Genomic DNA, 16,234 nt, shown 5'->3' with positions numbered 1-16,234 from the left:
GAAAGAGGAAAAAGAGGTGGCTGATAGACTAAACAAGTTCTTCTCGTCGGTCTTTACAAAAGAAGACACATCCAATGTGCCGGAACCGTAAAAAATCTTCAAGGGGGATCAAGAGGGAAAATTATCATGCATGGAGGTAAGCCTCGAAGACGTTCTCAGGCAGATAGATAGATTAAAAACTGACAAATCTCCTGGCCCAGATGGGATCCATCCAAGAATACTGAAAGAGCTCAGAGACGAAACAACGGAGTTACTGCGGCATATTTGCAACCTATCCTTGAGAACAGGGGTAATCCCGGAGAACTGGAGGATAGCAAATGTTACATTGATCTTCAAAAAAGGATCGAGAGGCGACCTGAGGAACTATAGACCGGTGAGCTTGACCTCAGTTCCGGGGAAGTTGGCCGAATCACTGATCAGGGAAGGTATCAATGAGCATATAGAAAAAAATAATCTGATGAGAACAAGCCAGCATGGTTTCTGTAAAGGACGATCATGCCAAACAAATCTACTGCATTTCTTTGAGAGGATAAGCAAACATTTGGACCAAGGTGACCCCATAGACATCGTATATCTGGATTTCCAAAAAGCCTTCGACAAGGTACCCCATGAGCGCCTGCTGAAGAAACTGTGGAGCCACGGAGGTGGAAGGGGACATCCACAGATGGATCCAAAATTGGCTGGTGGACAGGAAGCAGAGGGTAGGAGTAAAAGAACACTACTCTGACTGGAAAGGGGTCACGAGTGGTGTCCCGCAGGGGTCAGTGCTAGGACCACTGCTGTTCAATATATTCATTAACAATCTGGAAACGGGGACGAAGTGCGAAGTTATCAAGTTCGCGGATGACACAAAACTCTCCAGCAAAGTCAGAACTGTTGAGGAATGCAAAGCTATTTCTGGGCGAGAATCCAAAGCTTTACCCGGTACTGTGCTTGGGTTCCAACTGCCGAAATCACTGTTAAGACTTACTCCAGCCCATCTACACCCTCCCAGCCATTGAAGCCCTCCCCTGCCCAACCTCCTCCAAACGGCCATACACAGACGCAGACCGTACAAGTCTGCCCAGTAACTGGCCTAGTTCAATCTTTAATATTATTTTCTGATTCTAAATCTTCTGTGTTCATCCCACGCTTCTTTGAACTCAGTCACAGTTTTACTCTCCACCACCTCTCTCGGGAGCGCATTCCAGGCATCCACCACCCTCTCCGTAAAGTAGAATTTCCTAACATTGCCCCTGAATCTACCACCCCTCAACCTCAAATTATGTCCTCTGGTTTTACCATTTTCCTTTCTCTGGAAAAGATTTTGTTCTACGTTAATACCCTTTAAGTATTTGAACGTCTGAATCATATCTCCCCTGTCCCTCCTTTCCTCTAGGGTATACATATTCAGGGCTTCCAGTCTCTCCTCATACGTCTTCTGGCGCAAGCCTCCTATCATTTTCGTCGCCCTCCTCTGGACCGCCTCAAGTCTTCTTACGTCTTTCGCCAGATACAGTCTCCAAAACTGAACACAATACTCCAAGTGGGGCCTCACCAATGACCTGTACAGGGGCATCAACACCTTCTTCCTTCTACTGACTACGCCTCTCTTTATACAGCCCAGAATCCTTCTGGCAGCAGCCACTGCCTTGTCACACTGTTTTTTCGCCTTTAGATCTTCGGACACTATCACCCCAAGGTCCCTCTCCCCGTCTGTGCATATCAGCTTCTCTCCTCCCAGCATATACGGTTCCTTCCTATTATTAATCCCCAATGCATTACTCTGCATTTCTTTGCATTGAATTTTAGTTGCCAGGCATTAGACCATTCCTATAACTTTTTGCAGATCCTTTTTCATATTTTCCACTCCCTCTTCGGTGTCTACTCTGTTACAAATCTTGGTATCATCTGCAAAAAGGCACACTTTACCTTCTAACCCTTCAGCAATGTCACTTACATACATATTGAACAGGATTGGCCCCAGCACCGAACCCAGAGGGACTCCACTAGTCACCTTTCCTTCCTTCGAGCGACTTCCATTAACCACCACCCTCTGGCGTCTGTCCGACAGCCAGTTTCTGACCCAGTTCACCACTTCAATGGCTGGGAGGGTTTAGATGGGCTGGAATAGGTTTTAACTGAGTTTTCGGCAGTTGGAATCCAAGCACAGTACTGGGTAGAGCTTCAGATCCGTGCCCAGAAATAGCTAAGAAGAAAAAATTTAAAATATTTAAATTGAATCAGGTTGGGCAGACTGGATGGACAATTCGGGTCTTTATCTGTCATCATCTACTATGTTACTATGATATTGCATGGAATTGGGTTGGAGGGAGAGAAAGTGGGCAGATGCTGATGGAAGTGGGGGGAAGGGAGAGGAGAGAGTGAAATGCCAGACCATGGGGGTGTGGGAGAGGGAAGGAGAGAGATGCCAGACCATTGGAGGATGGAAGGGAAGCAGATGGATGCCAGATCAATGGAGGTGAAGGGAGAGATGGAAAGGGGAGGCATAAAGTTTCTGGAAGAGGAATAGGAGAGGAGATGCCATATAGAAGGGGCAGAGAGAGGGTAGACAGTGTTTGAAAGGAAGAGAGTGACAAGAAGATGAGGAAAGCAGAAACCAGAGAAGACAAGGTAGAAAAAAATTTTCTTTTCTTTTTTTTTCTTTAGGGGAGCTGCATCGCTGTTTCTGTGGTGTTGCATAGTGCTTCAGTTTAACTTTTGTCTACGTATTTTTATTCTATCTTCCCATTTACAAAACTGGAGAGCATTTTGTAGTGTTGGCATCTGAGCTGTTACCACCATGGCTAAAAACCACAGTACAGTTTTGCAAAAGGGGGAGGGGGTTAGCTTATGATTACATAGACAAAGGTGTTTTCTGTGTGTTCAAAAAGACATGGTTTTCTGTTAGGATTGATCTGTAGTAGTCTGGCTTTTTTAGTTTTACAATGGCTGTATTGATGTACTTCTCACTGCAGTATGTAAGATATTGTCTTTTCCTAGGTACACTCTTGTGTGACATGTGGATTGTTACTAAAAATCATGTTTTTCATACAGATGAGGGGGGGGGGGAGATGTCAAATAATGATGGGCCCTGGGTGTCACTGCTGAAAACCATACTATTCAAGAAATTTGTCAAATGATCAAACCAAACCAAACCATTCCCAGATCCCGATGCATACAATAGCTATCCTTGTAATCTCCCTGGGAATGCCCAGGCTAATTTCTTGTAAACCGCCTAGAACTGAAAAGTATTGGTGGGATAGAAGACATCAATGTAATGTAATGTAAATGATTGCTTGGGTGTGTGATGTGTTGAGTGGTGCTTAGATAGCACTAAGGCCCATGCCAGGTAGACTTGTATGGTCTGTGTCCCCTATCTGGCAGTCTGGTTTAGGGTGGGCTAAAGCTGGCTTTGAAGGAAACTCCAGTAGTCTTGGAATGTGAGGGCTGGGCAGACTTTTATAATCTATCCAGCAAATAACAAGATGGCTTCAGATAGGTTGGCCAGGGCTTCAATGGCAATTCCAGTCCCAGAACGACAATCGATCAAGCATTTTATGTCACATTTCTTGGTTTAATGAGTGGGACTGTTGGGCAGGTCTTTATTCTTTACTAGGTCATTATGTCATATTGGAAGGCTAATCCTAGAAGCCAACTTTTGAGAACGAGCGTGGGTGTAAAAACCAATCACCCCTCCGTCCCAATATGGGGGTGCTCCAGCACCCCTAATGATAATACCGCTGAAAAGCTTTTTCTGTATTTGGGGGGGGGGGGCAGACAGGCCGGTTTCAGCCCAGAGCCAAGGTGGGGGGGGGGGCGCGTTTTTGATGGGGGTCCTCTCCTCCGTGCCGGGGGTGGTCAGTGCCGCGTGCGCTCGCCTCCCCCGCTCGGGGCCCCCCACCGCCGCCGCCTTTAGGCCTCGCCTCCCGCCGCCATTTTGTCGCCGTCAGCCTCCTCCTGTTCCGTGGGAAACCGTCGGCTCGCTTTTTGATAGTTTCTCTCGCGCGCGGTGGCGGCGGCGGCGGCAGAGGGACCGTGAGGCGAGGCGGCGACGGCGGCGGTCACCGGGAGCTGAAGGCGTGCGCGAGGCCCGGCAAGTAGAGAGAGCGCCCCCCCCCCTCCCTTCTCAGGTGGCCCTTTAAAGGGGGAAGGTAGGTGAGGACCTACCAGCACTTTTAAGCGTTATTTTTTTTTTTTTTTTTGGGGGGGGGGTTACGCATAATTGCGTTTTACTTCGGCGAGGGTGGGGGGAGGAGGGGCCGTTTCCAAGAGGGGCAGTTACTTAACTTTTTAAATTCGGTTTCACGCCGGTGTCTCGGGGAGAGGAAACCTGGAGACTTATAGGGAGGGAGGTTGTGGGGGTTTTTTTGTGTGGGGGGGGGAGAGGGAGAGGATTCCTGTCGTGGGGTGGGGGCGCGTTATAACCGGCGCATTGAGTCTCGATTTTTTTTTTTTTTTTCGGTTTCATGCGGGACCCCGGGGTCGAGGCGAGCGGGGAAGGGAAAGTTTGGTCATGTTTTAGAATGAGGATTGGAAGGGGCTGAAAGTTAACCTTTGTTTTCTTTTTTTCTTGATTTATAAATTCCGATTTTCTTCTCTTGATCCGGAATAAGAATTTAGGGCTGGCCTTAGGGTGACGTTAATTCCGAGGAAATCCTCTCAATGCTTATCTGAAGTGGGGATGCTGCTTTTTGGGTGGGTTGTTTTTGTTTGTGTGTATATAGATGTCAGGGTGAACTTTTTTTTTTTTTTGCTCTAATACATCTTTATTAGTTATGTGTATTTTGATGCATGTTATTTTTCACGTTAATAGATAATTAGCAGTTTAGCATGTTCTGTTGCATCTTTTCAAAAAAACACTTCCCATCATTCTAACCTCACTATAGCACTAGAATATACAGTGGTGCCTCACACAACGAACTTAATTCGTTCCAGGAGCAAGTTTGTTATGCGAAAAGTTCGTTATGTGAAACGCGTTAAGCGCAGTGACTAACGACTGCCTGCAGTGCCTGCGCGGAAGGATGCAATACATCGGTAGCGATCGTGGAAGCTCGGGCGACTTCGTTGTGTGAAACGAAGTTCGTTGTATGAATCATGACATGAAGTTCGTTGTGTGCAGCGTTCGCTGTGCGAGGCGTTCTTTATGCGAGGCACCACTGTACTCTCATGAATACCACCACCACCACAGCAACACTTTCAACATTGTATAACTCACTACTGTATCCCGAATGTATTATTATTCATCACAGTAACCTATTATATACTTACACTTTGCTTTGTAATTCTCCTGGAAATGTCCAGACTATCAATTGTAACTTGCTATATACATGATTCTTAGTATTGTAACGCTCCTGGAAATGTCCAGACTACTAATTTGTAATCCGCTTAGAACCGTAAGGCACAAGCGGAATAGAAATCACTAATGTAATGTAATGTAATCTCGTTTGCATGGTTTTTTTATATGAACGCCAATTCCAAGTTAATTTACATATGTTGGTAGAATTGTAAATGTATGTATGTTGTAATTATTGATTGATTGCACTTATGATGCTCCTTTTACGAAGTCGCGTTAATAGCGCGTGCTAATTTACCGGCCGCGCTAGCCGCTACTGCCTCCTCTTGAGCAGGCAGTAGTTTTTTTGGCTAGCGCGAGCTAAAAATGTGCATGCGCTAAAAGCCCTAGTGTGGCTTCGTAAAAGGAGCCCATAGTCTGTCTATGTCCAAAGTGGATTCTAGTATCATACATAAGCTAACGTGCTAAACCATATGTTAACAGCATGTATTCAATAATGACTATGCTTAACATGCATTAACACTTACAATTAGCAAACTTAGTGCATTGACCTTTAGGATTTTTACTGATATGGGTGCATAACACCTGAAAGGTAATTGCAAAGGAGAGTTATATTCATAATGAGTTTGCAAGTCAAAGCAGCTTTACACATGGAAAGGGCCTTGTCTACAATTAGGTGCCATCAACTCGTGTTTGAGCCTTAGCGACTTTTTTTTTTTTTTAAGTTCAATAAATTTTATTGGTTTTGTGATAAAGCAAAAAGGTATACAACAAGATCAGATGAATTACAGATCTAAAAAGAAATCGGTTTTGTGCTAGTCAGGTAAGGTCCTCTAGCGTCATCCCCATGGTTGTTTTCCAAATTCAGGCAGCGATTGGCTGGTCCGAACTTCCTCTCCGACGGCAGAATTGACGTCAGGGAGAGGAAGGCTGATCGGCCCGGTAGATCGCCAAGGCAAAGTGAGTCTATCACAGAGTCCGGGATGGGCTCCGCGATCGACTCACTTTGCCTTGGCGATCTACTGGTCGATTGGGCACCCCTGTGCATATACATATATATGTACACAAAATAAAGTCCAAACACACCTTGATGTTTGTCTGTAACAAATCTGAAACCTTCCCAATCCCTCCCTGAAGAACATATGTACTTCAGGGAGTTTTAGGAAAGACCATTTTCATCTGTAAAGTGCTGTTCCTAGCAGAAACACCTTTTTAAAACGATTCACAAACTCCCTATTTTACTAAGGCACGCTGGACACGTTAGCGTTTAGCACGCGCTAATATTTATCGTGCACTAAAACGGCTAGCATGCCTTGGTAAAAGGACCCCAAAATGTATTAAAGTAGTTTAATAAAAAGATCTCTCTTTTGTATGTTTTTTTGGTTGATCCTAGTTTGTGAGTTATTATGGCCTACGTCCTACTTTTATCTGTGTGTTTAGAAATATTTTATACATAGCAGACTATAAGGAAGAAAAAAAGTCAATGAACAAGTTGAAACTGCTATTTATTTATAGTAATGTGAACATTTTTTCATGCCAGCTTTACCTATGTAAAGAACTTATTTGTAGACAAAATGTTAAAAAGTTATTAGTAACAGCAAGGAATTAACCATTAAGCACATAACATTCCACAATACAAAAAATAGCTATTGAAAATTTGGCAGAAAATAGAACATAAGAATAGCCTTACTGGGTCAGTCCAATGGTCCATCAAGCCCAGTAGCCTGTTCTCACGGTGGCCAATCCAGATCACTAGTACCTGGCCAAAACCCAAGGAGTAGCAATATTCCATGCTACCAATTCAGGGCAAGCAGTGGCTTCCCCCATGTCTTTCTCAATAACAGACTATGGACTTTTCCTCCAGGAAATTGTCCAAACCTTTCTTAAAATCAGCTACGCCAAGTGCCTCAAAGTCCCTCCTTGGGTTTTCAGGATTTCCCCAATGAATATGCTTGAGATCTATGTGCATGCACTGCTTTCAATGCATATTCATTGGGGAAATCCTGAAAACCCGATTGGATTGCGGCCCTCAAGGAGGGACTTTGAGATCCCTGAGTTACGCTATCTGCTCTTACCACAGCCTTAGACAATGCGTTCCAGAGCTTAACTATTCTCTGAGTGAAAAAATATTTCCTCCTTTTGGTTTTAAAAGTATTTTCCTGCAGTTTCATTGATTGTCCCCCTAGTCTTTAATTTTTGATGGCATGAAAAATCGATCCACTTGTACCCGTTCTACTCCACTCAGGATTTTGTAGCCTTCATTCATATCTCCCCTCGGCATCTCTTTTTCCAAGCTGAAGAGCCGTGGAAGGGCATAATCAAAAGAAACGTCTAAATCCAGTTTGGGCCTAAGTTGCTAGTCGCCCAAAGTCGGCATGCCTAAAGTCCATTCCCAAAAAATACGTCCAAAATACGTATTTTTTTTCAAAAATCGTCCAAGTATATGTCCAGCCATTTGGTCGGCCAGACCGCTAAGTCGTCTATCTTTATACCCCATTCTCGTCCAAAATTTTGTCCAAGTCAAAAACGTCTAGAACAAGACCTTTTGGACATGGAAGGGGCCAGCAAAGTGATTGATTGGACACCCAGACACGGCAACACAGTAGTGGGTAACCTTACAGGGCACTGGTGCGAGCTTCACAAAAAGGGTACCATATAAACATCTCACCAGAACTCCCTTATAGGTAATGGTGAGCCCCCCAAAACTTACTAGACCCACCTGTCTGCAACCCTAGTAGCCCCATACTACATAAGCCACCTCTGTGCTGCTATACTAGGTTTTCCTATTCCAGGTGCTGATGTTCTGGAGGCAGTCTTGTACATTTTTATTCTGATTTTTATGGTGTTGTGAGGGGGGTCTGTGAGCACTGGGGAAGTGTGTGTGTGTGGGGGGGGGGGGTGGTCTGTACTTCACATCTGCAGGGTTTATCTGGCCACTTTGGATACCTTCTGGGCACTTAGACCTGCTTTTACATCACTTAAGACACAATGTACAGGTTCCATCCAGGCAACCTTGTTACACTTTCGGTTATACTTGCAGTACAACTAAGTCTAGGTCAGCCCACATCCCGCCCAGATACCGCCCTGACCACTCCTCATAAAATGCCTCTTTCAGTTCTGGGTGCACAGCAGCACTCAAGAGGCCTAAGCTGTTTTTAAATACGTCTAAAACCCATTTCGGTTATCGGCATTTGGACGACTTGTCTTATTTATCGTCCAAGTGCCAATTTAGACGTATTTCCGTTTCGATTATGAGCCCCCTAACCTTTTTAGTCTTTCCTCATATGAGAGGAGTTCCATCTCCTTTATCATTTTGTTCACTCTTCTTTGAACCTTTTCTAGTTCAATTAAAATTTTTTTTGAGATAAGGTGATCAGAATTGAATGCATTACTCAAGGTGAGGTTGCACCATAGAGTGATACAGGGGCATTATAACAGTCTTAGTCTTGTTAACCATCCCTTTTTTAATAATTCCTAGCATCCTGTTTGCTTTTTTGGCCGCTGCCACAAATTGACGAAGACACCCAGATCCTTTTTTTGGTCGCTAACCCCCAAGGTGGACCCCAGCATCTGGTTACTGTGATTTGGGTTATTCTTCCCAATGTGCATCACTTTGCATATGTCCACATTAAATTTCATCTGCCACTTGGACGCCCAGTCTTCCTTTTTCCTAAAGTCTGCCTGCAAGTTTTCACAATCCGCATGCATTTTAACAACTTTTGAACAGTTAGTGTCATCTGCAAATTTAATCACCTCACTCATTGTTCCAATTTCCAGATCATTTATAAATAAGTTAAATAGCACCAGTCCCAGTACAGACCCCTGCTGGCACTCCACTGTTTACTCTCCTCCATTGAGAAAAATGACCATTTAACCCTACCCTCTGTTTTCTATCTGATAACCAATTCCTAATCCACAACTGAACTTTGCCACCTATCTCATGACTCTTTAATTTTCTCAGGATCCTCTCATGAGGAACTTTTATCAAAAGCTTTCTGAAAATCTAGATACACTACATCAACCAGCTCACCTCTATCCACATGTTTATTCACACTTTCAAAGAAATCAAGCAAATTGGTGAGGTAAGATCTCCCTCGGCTGAACCCATGCTGACTCCGTCTCATTAAATCATGTTTGTCTACGTGTTCCACAAGTTTAATTTTTATAATTATTTCCACCATTTTGCCCGGTACTGAAGTCAGAAAGAAGAATCTGCTTCATCCCCCGTCATATTTCTTGTTAATGTCTTGGAGAATAGTTGTTGGGTAAAATTGATGTGCAGAGCAAAGATTTTGTGTATTTTTATTTTATTTGTTTTGATATAACTTGCACTAACACAGAATAGGATACTCAGTTGTGTTAAAAGGAAAATGCAGGTAACTCGTACTGTTATTTAAATGCTTTTTTAAAAATTTTAAATAACTTCCACAGTGGTTTCTCCAAGATACGATTTAATCTGGAAGATGGAATACAATGTCTCAGAAGGAAAACAAGACACAACAGCGACTCAGGACTTTGATGTAATGAGTGCCTTGGACTGGAAAGACGGGATTGCGACACTTCCGGGAAGTAATATCAGAGTAAGGAAAAGAGAAACAATGTTAACAATGACCAAAATATGTTACATGTCTATAGTGCATCCAACTAGAAAGTCACTTTCCCTTAGCTGATAATGCTAAATATATTAGATCCCTTTTTAGTGCACTCCTTAATGTCTTTAGGTCCCTTTATAGGCTTCACATTCTTCCGCTGTTATGACCCTGTTACAGAGTTTAGTGTTATCCGCAAATTTTATAACTTCACACTTCGTCCCCGTTTCTAGGTCATTTATAACTAACCAGTGTTTAATCCATCTGTGCACGTCCCCCTCCACCCCGTGGTTCCACAGCTTCCTAAGTAGCCGCTGTGGAACCACGGGGTGGAGGGGGACGTGCACAGATGGATTAAACACTGGTTGGCGGGCAGAAAGCAAAGGGTTGTAATGAAGGGCCACTACTCGGACTGGAGGAGGGTCACGAGCGGTGTTCTGCAGGGGTCGGTACTCAGACCGCTGCTGTTCAATGTATTTATAAACAAACTGGAGGAGTGGGCAAATAAATGGCAAATGAACTTTAACATAGAGAAATGCAAGGTCATGCATTTAGGGAAAAAGAACCCGATGTTCAGGTCCAAAATGGGGGGAACAGTGCTGGGGGTAAGCAACATTGAAAAGGACTTGGGTGTGCTGGTGGATACAACAATGAAACCAGCGGCACAATGTGCAGCAGCCTCAAAGAAAGCAAATAGAATGTTAGGTATTATTAAGAAGGGTATACAACCAGGACGAAGGAAGTGATCATGCCGTTGTATCGTGTGATGGTGCGCCCACATCTGGAGTATTGTGTCCAGTATTGGTCACCTTACCTCAAGAAGGACATGGCGATACTTGAGAGGGTTCAAAGAAGAGCAACGAAACTGATAAAAGGTATGGAATACCTTTCATACGCAGACAGGTTAGAAAGGCTGGGGCTCTTCTCCCTGGAAAAGCGGAGATTCAGAGGAGACATGATAGAAACTTTCAAGATCATGAAGGGCATAGAGAAGGTAGAAAGGGACAGAATCTTCAGCCTACTAGGAACCACAAGAACAAGGGGGCATTCAGAGAAATTGAAAGGGGACAGGTTTAGAACAAATGCTAGGAAGTTCTTTTTCACTCAGAGAGTGGTGGACACCTGGAATTCACTTCCGGAGGTTGTGATAGGACAGAGTACACTACCGGGTTTCAAAGAAAGATTGGATAAATTCCTGAAGGATACGGGGATTGAGGGATACAGATAAAGGTAGGGATAGGTTATGAAAGGGTATAGATAAAGGGGATCCAAGGGTGTAGACAAGGATCACCTTACAGGTCATGGACCTGATGGGCCACCGCGGGAGCAGACTGCTGGGTGCGATGGACCTTTCGGTCTGACCTAGCGGATGCAACTTCTTATGTTCTTGTGTATATACATTTTTTATCCCAGGACAAGCAGGCATGATATTCTGACATGTGGGTGACGTCATCTACGGAGCCCCAGCGCGGACAGCTTTTCAAGCAAACTTGCTAGAAGTTTCAAGTTTGCACACTGCACCACGCACGTGCATGCCTTCTCGCCCACTAGAGGGCGCATCCCACCTCGTGGTCCTCAGTTCAATTTTTTCCGCGGAGCCAGAAAGCCCTGTGGATCTGAGCTCCAGTTGTATTGCCTTCTAGCTGCCGCGTTTCGTTGTTTTTCTTTAATTTTTTGATCGATTCGCGGTGCTGCTTTCTTTTTTCCTTTCGTAAAAAAAAAAAAAATATATTTTATTTTTCGTTAGGCTCCGGGGGCTCCCGGCAGCCGTGGCCGCGGGACGTCAGTCGTTCCCGGCCTTCTTTTTCGTTGCTGTCCCGTCCTGTTACGGGATTTAAGAAGTGCAGCCGGTGTGAGAGGTTACTTTCCATCACTGACCCTCACCGGTGGTGCATTGTCTGTCTTGGGCCGGATCATCCGACAGCTTCGTGTGATCGCTGTGCGACTTTTCAAAACAGAGCCCTCCGTCGCCGTAAGGCCAGAATGGCGGAATTGTTCGCCGTGGATGCGCCGCCCAAGGCCTCGACGTCGGCCTCGGCCTCGGCCCCGGCCTTGACCTCGGCCTCGGCGTCCTCGGGGGCCTCGGCTTCGCCTCGGCCCTCGTCTTCGAAGGCGTCTTCAGGAAAACCAGCTTCGGGTAAGTCCTCTGTTCCATCCCCTTCAGCAAAGAAGCCGTCCTCTACTCCGGCTAAGGCGGGTGGGTCGACCCCGGCCCCGCCTCGGACCTCGACTTCGCACACCCCGAGGGAATACTCGAGACCGAGGTCGCCCTCCAGGGAGTGTGCTCCGGACTCGGAACTCCCCACCTTCGTGGGGATTCCGGCCTTCCAGGAACTCCTTCGAGCCCTGATTTCATCGGAGCTGTCGGGGGCCCTGGAAGTGTTGCAGCGGGCTGCAGTTCCGGCGCCCTCGACCTCGGCCGGGGCGCCCTCGGCCTCGGAGGCTCCGGCCTCGGCTCCCTCGACCTCGGGAGCCCCGGCCTCGGTGACCTCGGTCTCGGGTACTGTGGCCCCCTTAACCTCGGTCCCGGCCCTGCCCTCGACCTCGACCTCGGGGGGGGCCGCCTGAGCGGAGTGTGAGGCCCAAGGAAAAGTTGCGCAGAGTGCGCCGTATTTCCTCCTCCTCCTCGGGGTCTTCTCGGGACGCCTCGCCCTCGAAGCGACCTCGGACGGGGCGCCGATCGAGGAAGTCTAAGCGGCCGCGGGGCTCGCCTCGGAGGCACGATCGTTCCTCGCCGCTCGGGGGCGAGGCGCTGCAGGTGTCGGAGTTACGCCTCGACAATCCGAGGCTCCTCCATTCACCTCATGGGAAGTCTTCCCGTGCCGCCTCGCCACTTCTTATGTTCTTGTGTATATACATTTTATTTTTTCCTCCAATTAAAACTATATAATACAATTTTTTAAAATTTATATCATAGATATACATGATGGTTGCTTAATTTTTTGCATGCTTGAGGCTAATATAGCTGCATAATGTTTGGTATTGGTTTTTTGAACTTGTTACTGATAGCACGTTGTGTTAACAGTTGCTGTTAAAACTGTCCTGCCATTGATATGTGTTTGAGAAATGTATTAAAAAAGATGAAACACTTGCAGATTTGTAGTTTTCAGGAAGAAATTGATATTTTTAGACACTTTAGACTAGGGGTCCTCAAATTCAATCCTCAGGGTTCATAACCCATCCTAGTTTTCAGGATTTCCTCAATGAATATTTTAGGTCTATATGTGTGCAGTAAATATAAATAGATCTCATACATGTTAATTGTGCAAATCCTGAAAGCCAGGCTAGATTGTGGACCTCAAGGATTAGGACCCCCTGCTTTAGACTATGAAAATTTCTTGGGACGCTCTGGATGAATTTTTTAAGTTAGTAGCATCAGATAACACCACCAGCTATTCTCATATCAGCTCAGGACAGAACAAACTTAAGACATTTCCACCGGGGTGATGTCTTCAGATGGATTAGTTTTGCATATACTCTGAGAGGGAGTAACAAATTACTGAATAAAGTCAAAATACCCCCCCCCCCCAAATTTTTATCCCACTGTGTTAGATGGATGGCTCCTCATTAGAGACATTGTTTTGAAAGCTTTAATGTGGTGGAGAAAAATACCTTAGACTTAACGTGACGGCTACATCTTCTCAAAAAAGCTGTCGTGAATCATATCGTAGGCATAAAAAACTCCACACACAAACCTTTATTAACACTGGCTTTTAAAACGCTGCAGGAGAGGTTTCTGCTGCAGGCCAGTGAGGTAAATGCTTCAACGCTCATAGGAATTCTTTGAGCATCGGAGCTACCTTGCCAGCCCATGGTAGAAACCTGAAGATTAAGGAGTCACCCTCTGTATAGTCAATCATTAGATCCAATTATGACTATTATATCATTCCATTCAAAAAATATTATCTTCAGATACAGAACGATGCTCCAGTCCGTGGTAGAAACCTCTGCTGTGTTAGTAAAGTCTTTGTATGTGGATTTTTTTTAATGCCTTTGATATGATTCTTTTGTTGTTTGAGTAGATGTGGCAGTCACATTAGTCTGAGGCTTTTTCTCCACCACGTTGTTTTAAAAGCTTTAATGTCTCTTATGAGGAGTCATCCATTTAACACAGTGTAACAAAAAAGTTTTTTGTATTTTGACTTCAGTATTTTGGTACCCCTTCAGTAGAGTGTGTGATAAAGATTTTGAGAGTTCAATAGCTCAGGCTTGGAACAGTGGTGCCCAATTTTCAGGCAACCAGCAGGACACAACTTTGCAAGCCCCTTTTTAACCATGACGATGAACACCGTTACATCTACCGTATTTTTCGCTCCATAAGATGCACTTTTTCCACCCCCAAAAAGGGGATGGAAATAAGGGTGCGTCTTATGGAGCGAATACCCAAACCCCTCCCGTTACCTTTTTGTAAATTCCGAGGAGAGTTCTCGCGGGAAGCGGCGCGGGACCAGGCCGGCAGCCTTGTGTGCCACTCTGCCGCAAAGGAAGAAGACTCCAAGGAAGCCGCGTCAGCTGTCAATGCTCCAGGCAGCTGCTTCCAGCGAGGGAGGGCCTTAGAATTTAAAAAAGGTAACGGTGGGGGTGAGGGAGGGAGGCTGGGAGCTGCCCTGCCTAATTAAAAATAGATATGGGGGAGGGGGGGCGGGGGCCTGCCTGCCTGCCAAATTAAAAATAATGAGGGTGAGGTTGGGCCTGCCTGCCTGCGGGGAGGTCTGGAGGTGGGAGGCCTACCTGCCTGGGGGGGACTACCTGGGAGGGGGGTAGGCCTGCCTGCCTGGGGGGTAGGCCTGGGATGAGGAGTGCTCCTGCCTGTCTGGGGGGCTGCCTGGGAGGGGGGAGGCATGCCTGCCCTGTCCCGGCCTACCAGTAAACCACCAGAGGGGGGCAGGGTACAGAGCCTGGCAGGGAGGGGGGACAGGGTGCAGAGCTTGGCAAGGAGTGTGAGGTTGGGTGCAGAGCCTGGCAGGAAGAATTTGGTTCAGAATGGTTTTTTTCTTGATTTCCTCCTCTAAATCTAGAGTGCGTCTTATGGTCAGGTACGTCTTATGGAGCAATAAATACAGTAATCCTAAATTGATTCTTTTAAAAATATAAGTCAAATTGAGATTCACAGCGCAGGCCTAGTCAATTATTGTAAGAAGGAGATCATTCCTTAGGTTTATGCATAAGTAAAGAGCCTCATCTTTTTTAGATGATGATCAGTTTATTAAGAATTGAAATAGCATCTTGAATCAGTGTTTGTTGGATCTGATGCTGTTGACCATTCAAACAGCATAAGAGAAGGCTAATACATAAAACTGCCGGATTAAGCTCTGGATAGAAGAACTGAAGGGAGAAATGGATTTTCAGCAAGAAATGCAAGACATCAAAACTAAAATTGATAAGTATAAGGAAGATTGATGGGTCCAAAAATTTAGAAAATCTCAATGAGATTAAAAAAAGATTATAGGGGTATGTTAACTGTTGGATGCGTAGAGATGCTGTGAAAGAAGCAATAAGGGTTTCACCTTGACGGAATTATCTATCAGCGGTGAAGAGGTTAATGAGAGAGATGTGAGATCCTCCCATTTTTTAATAGGAAGGGGCAGCAAGTCCAACAGGAAATGGGCGACACATACAGCTAGAAGTACTGTTCACAGCGGAGTGATTAATTTATCTGCATGAGTTCTATCAGTGAATGACCTATAGGTATTACTGTACTATAGCTAAAGGGTAGATGTTTGTCCCGTTTAGACAATGATCCCTTTCAGATGAGAGTGGACTTAGAAAATTTTTTTTCGAGTGTTGCAGTTGAAGATTTATTTTTCTACATCCAGGAATGTATATGATTGTTCAGTGGTACAGGAAGAGTAGGTGGATTCCACCTTGTTTGGCTGACCCTATTGTCAGGCTTTAAATCTTTAATTTATTCAGAATTGTCCAGGTTGGAAGCACGTAAAGGTGGGAGACGGTATAATTTAACCAGGGAGGAACAGAAGAGTTTATAAGATTTGATGAATGAGTCATAAGAACTGCCATCTCCGGATCAGACCCATGGTCCATCGAGTCCGGCGATCCGCACACGCGGAGGCCATATCAGGTATATACCTGATGTAGTTTTAGTCACCCATAACCCTCTATGCCTCTCGTAAGGAGATGTGCATCTATAGTCAATAGTCATTAGGAAAGCAGACAATAGGAGTACAATTATCTGATGAAAAACACTTATATGCAGTTGATGGAGATTTTGAATATCACATTGAAGGGTAAGGAAGCAGGTTGTTTATTTTTAACATCTGCTAAATACAAGTTTTTGAATAATCAAACTTTTTCAAATGCCAATTTTTTACCTAAAGTTCACAAGGATCCAGTTAAACTCCCAGGCCGCCCA

General features: G+C 45.1%; 1 protein-coding gene across 9 annotated transcripts in view; it reads left to right on the top strand.

Moving 5' to 3' along the window:
* Positions 1–3,824: 3,824 nt before the first annotated feature.
* The window catches only part of L3MBTL3 (L3MBTL histone methyl-lysine binding protein 3), an 88,553-nt gene continuing 76,143 nt past the window's right edge, over positions 3,825–16,234 (top strand). For 2 of the 9 annotated variants that reach the window (XM_033955415.1, XM_033955416.1), the window contains exons 1-2: positions 4,429–4,677; positions 9,707–9,855. In XM_033955415.1, the coding sequence (XP_033811306.1) occupies positions 9,739–9,855 (117 nt within the window). In that variant the 5' untranslated portion in view covers positions 4,429–4,677; positions 9,707–9,738. Of the gene's footprint in view, positions 4,138–4,424; positions 4,678–9,706; positions 9,856–16,234 lie in introns of those variants that run through there. The other 7 variants (XM_033955411.1, XM_033955409.1, XM_033955410.1 and 4 more) reach the window with 7 other exon arrangements.

The sequence above is a fragment of the Geotrypetes seraphini genome, chromosome 8, assembly GCF_902459505.1.
Source record: "Geotrypetes seraphini chromosome 8, aGeoSer1.1, whole genome shotgun sequence".
NCBI classification, from domain to species: Eukaryota; Metazoa; Chordata; class Amphibia; order Gymnophiona; family Dermophiidae; genus Geotrypetes; species Geotrypetes seraphini.
Note: the sequence above shows the minus strand (reverse complement) of the source record. Positions and strands in the feature narration are given on the sequence as shown.